This window comes from Neoarius graeffei, chromosome 7 (genome assembly GCF_027579695.1).
Source record: "Neoarius graeffei isolate fNeoGra1 chromosome 7, fNeoGra1.pri, whole genome shotgun sequence".
Classification (NCBI taxonomy): Eukaryota; Metazoa; Chordata; class Actinopteri; order Siluriformes; family Ariidae; genus Neoarius; species Neoarius graeffei.
Window position 1 is genome coordinate 62,160,236 of NC_083575.1, and position 6,000 is coordinate 62,166,235.

The following is a 6,000-nucleotide window of genomic DNA, read 5'->3' on the forward strand; positions in this document are numbered from 1 at the left end:
CTTTACACAGCACCGGATCAGATACGTAATGGATTGAATACGTGGGCCCTGGCGGATTCAAGTTGTTCCACCTGTGGAGTCGTTTCTCGGCGTTTTAATGTGAACGGACAGTGCATCCGCGAAGAAAACGAGACGGATATGGTCTAATGTAAACGCCACCTAAGAAAAAAGTTCAACCATGTTCCATAATCTCCACTTGATGCAGTTACTGCAGAAGTAGTCTTTTAATACAGAAGTATAGTATACTTCAGCTGTGACCATGGACCAGCCAAAGAAAGGTTCTTCAGGGTCTGGGAGCAGATCAGTAATGTGGGCGGACTACACCATTACAAACTTAAACTGGATGTTATAGACAGGGGGCCAGGGAAAAAGGGGCTACAGTCTGGGTGATGGGGGTTCATTTTCTCCCCCATGACATGAAGGTATGAAGGACTCCATCCCCCCCTCACAAGTCCTGAAACAAGAGTTGACACAGTTGATTTGTTTGGTTGAACATGAGGTCAGAATATAAAATGACAGGGTATGTGGTGCAACATTTTATGTCCTACAATTTGTGCTGCTATAGTTCTTCATAGACTCTTAAATTTTGGTGTAAATCTAAAAAGTTGCGATGCCTTTAGATGGGGAAATGTTCAAAAAGGCCTTGATAAATGTTCTCTAGTCGTATGTTTCAGAGCTGCCAACCGGTACTAAACTTCCATATTTATGAAATTTCATCGCAAAATGCAGTGGTACGGAAATATTTAGAATGATATGAAAATAAACTGAGAACCAAAAGGAAGTGTCATAAAATGCATGCAAAAATTGAGATTTACAAAGTAAAATATTAAAAACAAAGCTGTTTTTGTTTCCGGTTTAGCACTTGGAGTTCAAACAACCGACTTCAAAATTAGCCCCATGTTGTTGTAGTGTGAATGCGTTGACGATCGTCGTGATATTTTCCGGTTCATGCATTCGAAAACTCCAATCTCCATCCGAAACAACCATCATTTAGCACAGTTTTAGGATTGTCATTGTCTTTTGACTGGAGAAATCATATATTTATTTTTACAAATGGCAGACACTGGGCCATTCTGAAAAGGAAGAAGCAAACACGCCACAAACTAAAAATACAAAATTCGTGCAAGTGTTCTTACTGGAATGTTCTCAGAAATACCCGTATATTACCAAGTGTGACAAGGGGCTGCACTGTGTGCTCATCTGAGTTCAGTTGCCGCATCTGACATTTACTGCTGCTCATGTTGGAGAGATCAGACAACAAAAATGAGCAAAACTGAAATCTGAGCACTCCGTTACGAGACATTGCATTACAGCCATTTAGCAGATGCTCTTGTACATCACTGTGGATAACCTACCCAGAGCAGCCTGGGGAACAGTTGAGGGGTTAGGTGCCTTGCTCAACTGCATTTCAGCCATTCCTGCTGGTCCAGGGAATTGAACTGGTGACCTATTGGTCCCAAAGCTGCTTCTCTAACCATTAAACCATGGCTTTCCCCATTCTCATTATGCACTGACTGTTCCAACCAGAAGGCGGATAAGTTGTATCCCATCAATTTGCATCGGTGTTTGATTTTATTATTAATTTATATAATAAGTATGCTTAGATTGTTGTCAAATGACCAAAAACGCTACTTGTAATATTTAAGTTATTCCACGAAATCAGTTTGTACATGATAGCCAAGAAGGTGCAAAGCACAGAGTTGGCTATTGGTCATGTACAATGAGATTAAGTGGAATAACTGTTTTATTATATCAACATTCACTGGATTTTGAGAAACGGAGAATTATTTTTTGCAAATTTGATAAATAAAAACTTTATATGGGCGGCACGGTGGTGTAGTGGTTAGCGCTGTCACCTCACAGCAAGAAGGTCCGGGTTCGAGCCCTGTGGCCGGCGAGGGCCTTTCTGTGTGGAGTTTGCATGTTCTCCCCGTGTCCGCGTGGGTTTCCTCCGGGTGCTCCGGTTTCCCCCACAGTCCAAAGACATGCAGGTTAGGTTAACTGGTGACTCTAAATTGACCGTAGGTGTGAATGTGAGTGTGAATGGTTGTCTGTGTCTATGCGTCAGCCCTGTGATGACCTGGCGACTTGTCCAGGGTGTACCCCGCCTTTCGCCCGTAGTCAGCTGGGATAGGCTCCAGCTTGCCTGCGACCCTGTAGAACAGGATAAAGCGGCTACAGATAATGAGATGAAACTTTATACAAAATGTCAAATCATTTGTGCTTGGTCAATTCACTGGTTTATTTACAATCAGTTTGTGAAAAATGCTACAATAATAATTCCTGAAAAATATACATTCTTGCCATCGAATGTTTGTTCTGCATTTTGTTGCTTTTTTTTGGGGGGGGGTGTCTTCAAGTAGGGTTTTTATTTCGTCCTCAATTGGTTCAGCAACACGTGCTGCCATTTTTTTTTTTTTTGGCAGTTGGCAAACCAACTTAAAGGTGCGTTACCGCCACCCATTGGGCTGGAGTGCGGAACGGAGATATTTTGGTGGGGGAAGCGGCTATGTTCTGTTTCATTTGATGACAAATACTTGATAGTGATATATCTGACTTGATGTGCTCCACCACTTTTGTTTTTCTCTACTCACAGTATATGAGCTGATAGCCTAGTCGTAGAATAGCCAATCAGAGTGCACGATTGCTCATCCAGTGAATGTGGGTAGAATAACATTTTATATTTAGTCTTGCATTATTTGTTCACATAATACCAATAGTAGTAAGGATTTTACTCCAATAATTTTTCTACATCAGAGTATAAAAATTTCTGAATTAAGAAAGGCAGCTCTGATTTGATCTCCATATTTAGCCAGGAATAATGAAATCACAACTTGGTCCTATTAAATTGCAAAGCTGTAATACGTTACGACAAAGCATGTGTGTATTTGTGTACTCGCGTTCTGTGCATATCAGGTGGCATGCTGTCAGCTGAAATACAAGCTGTTAATTGAAAGGGTTAATCTACTACATCTAATATTTCACTGTTCACAGATGGTGATTGGCCAGCAGTCCAGCGGCAGTAATAGTAATCTGACGGAGCTTCAGGTGGTCAATCTAGACACCCCACAGAGCACCAAGAGTGATTGACAGGTGCTGCTGACTGAAGGCTCACCAGAGACTTACATCACTATTTATTGATGCCTTGTTCTATTTTGAAGCATTTCATCCATTTACGCCATCTGAGTGTGATTGTACGGTTTGTACTGTAAATGTGTCCTGACCTCACAAGGACGCTGATGAATTGAGAGAAAGTCAGTCTTCTCAGTTCTGATGTGTGTTGAAATTTATAGGACTCTAATTCTGACATGCGTTTTCTGCATGTTATTTGTATGTGTGTGAAGGTATGAGTCAAAGGGAAACGAAAAACCAGTGTTTTGCCAAATGTTGCGCACACGCTGCAGTCTCTTACTTTGGCCAAAGATGAATTAGTGTGTGTGTGTGTGTGTGTGTGTGTGTGTGTGCGTGCGCGCTGGAATAGGAATACGTTGTGGAGGCGTGAGCTATGACAGGGAAGAGGTCTCAAGTAAGAATGATATTAATAGGTGGCGGCTTTAAAGAAAATCAAACAAGCTGTACATATTTTTGTATTTTGTTATTTTAGCGATAGTGCAATGGCATGTGTTGTAGTTGTGTGGCTTTTTTAAAAAGATGTTTTGTATTTTACTTATCCAAAAAATTTACTAACTGTAAATTTATGTAATATACATATATATTTTATTGATTCTATGATAATGGAGAGAGTGAATTTTTGGTCAAGGTTGTTTGTACAAAAAAAAGGATTTAAAAAAAAAATCATGCTTTCGCAATTTTTACTGTATTCTGTAAGCATAATGTTATGCATTGGCCAGCTGTCTCTTTGCTGTAATACTGTTATTGAAGGCTGTAGCAGACCAGCTGAAAACACTGCACTCTATTTGTAGTATTTTGTGCCTTGCACAAGTATTCACCTTTTCTACACTTTTTGTAGTGTTACAGCCTGGAACTAAAATGGGACTGAAAATGAGCTCTTATCATTTAAGCTACATAAACTAATGCTATTCTCACCTGTTTACTGACATTTTAGATCAGAGTTGTGCCAAAGTTTTACCAAGTTTGGTCATTTGCTAATTTCTTACCTATGTAGTGGTTAGCACAGTTACCTCACAACAAGAAGGTTCCAGGTTCGAACCCCACAGCTGACGGGGGCCTTTCCATGTGGAGTTTGCATGTTCCTGTGTCTGTATGGGTTTGCTCTGGTTTTCCCCCCACAGTCCAAAAACATGCAGGTTAGGTAACATACCCAGCCGGTTAGACTGGGGAGGGTTGTGTCAGGAAGGGTATCTAGTGTAAAACCTACACCAAATCAAATATGCAGAACAGATCGACTGTGGTGACCCCTAACGGGAGCAGATGAGAGAGGCAGCTAATTTCCCACCCACCGGGTAGCTGTTCTCCATCACGCAACAGCGACTGGGTGAAATAAAGCACCTGATTTTCTTTGATATATGAAGCCAACCACTGGATCCCTTCCTCAAACTGCTGCCCATTCGGCATCGCTAGGCAGTGGAATACGTTTTGGAGAGAGTACCAATTGTCCTCTCCTGTATACACAAGTTCTCAGGCCCCCAATTGGATAGTGTTGCTCAGCTTGCAGGTGAGAGAATATGGTGTGTGTTGTGTGTAGTTTCAGAACATCTAACCTCCAGTTGGGCCAATTTCAGTTCCAGGGTCTAACAGTACAAATAATAAATGTGGAAAGGTTCAAAGGGGTGAATACTTGTACAAGACACTATAAATGTTGAGCACACTCAGAACTGAGACGGTGTGATTTAAATCAAGGATATGAAATGGAAATTTCTACTTCTCTCTGATGTTGGAACCTTATCGGGGGGGGGGGAAGGTACAGTGTACGTACTTAATACAATGGTGTACATTTTATAACAACACTAAAGCCTTTGCAAAATGAGCATCAAACTGTTATGCAGTTTGTAAGAGCTTTAGGTGACTCTGTCCAATGACCATGTAATGAGAGCAACCTGAACTCTTCATACTGAAGTCACTCTGTATATGCTTAAGGGCTCAGTTGACTGTTAATCCGTCAAACAAAACTCACAATGCGGCTTTATCTCTGTTCATTTTAACCAGCACCTACCAAGATAAACATCTGCTAAAATCGCAGCCTCGCCTATATTTGCTCAAGCCCAGTTTTATTCAACCGCTGGTTCTGAACCAGGCCTCGGCGTGAGGGAGAGTTTGGACTGGTTCAATACAATAGACAGGTCCCGTTCCCCCACCCCTGGTTTTGACACTCTGACTTCTCGTTTTACCAAATGACAAAGTATGATCATGCTGCAGCTCTCGCACACGTTGCCCTTATGCCTTTTTGTAGAAATGCTGTATTTTGGAATAGTATTGTACATGTTTGTTTATTTATATCTGCATTTTTGTGGGAATGGCTTTCTGTTTCTTGGTTGATGCAGCTTTCACGATTTTGTATTCAGTGCCCAGTTTATCATTTGGTGGCATGGAGTTGTGCAAGGTTCTCTTCAAGCCAAACACTGTTTCTCCCACACTGTTTTCTCCTGTAGAAAATGTGAAATCTTTCACTGAAATCTTTGATACATTTTTGGATGTTTGTTTTTATCGTTATAAAGTGGCGTGAGAAACAGAACGAACACTGGTTCCTTTATTGTTAGGATTTTAAGGTTGTTGCTTGCTTTTTCCATTTATTTTCTTTTTTGGGGGAAATCCTCATGTAACAGCAAGTGTACAGAAAGTTTTGTAATAAAATTCTATTGATTTTATCTCCTTCCTTGTTTGGAGAAGGTTCAGAGTAATGAACATGCAACCCAACATTTAGGGTTATATCTGGAAAAGAAAAGAAAGAAAGCACAACTTTATTCATCACACACTTGTGAAATTTCCTCTCTGCATTTAACCCATCTGAAGCAGTGAACATGCACAATGAGCATACACACGCAGTGGGCAGCCATGCGAACAGCACCTGGGGAGCAGTTG

General features: G+C 41.0%; 1 protein-coding gene across 3 annotated transcripts in view; it reads left to right on the forward strand.

The window, feature by feature from the left end:
* The window catches only part of srfb (serum response factor b), a 75,980-nt gene extending 70,194 nt beyond the window's left edge, over positions 1-5,786 (forward strand). For all 3 annotated transcript variants that reach the window (XM_060926219.1, XM_060926220.1, XM_060926218.1), the window contains exon 8: positions 2,995-5,786. In XM_060926219.1, coding sequence (XP_060782202.1) covers positions 2,995-3,090 — 96 coding nt within the window. In that variant the 3' untranslated portion in view covers positions 3,091-5,786. The remainder of the gene's footprint in view (positions 1-2,994) is intronic.
* Positions 5,787-6,000: the final 214 nt, after the last annotated feature.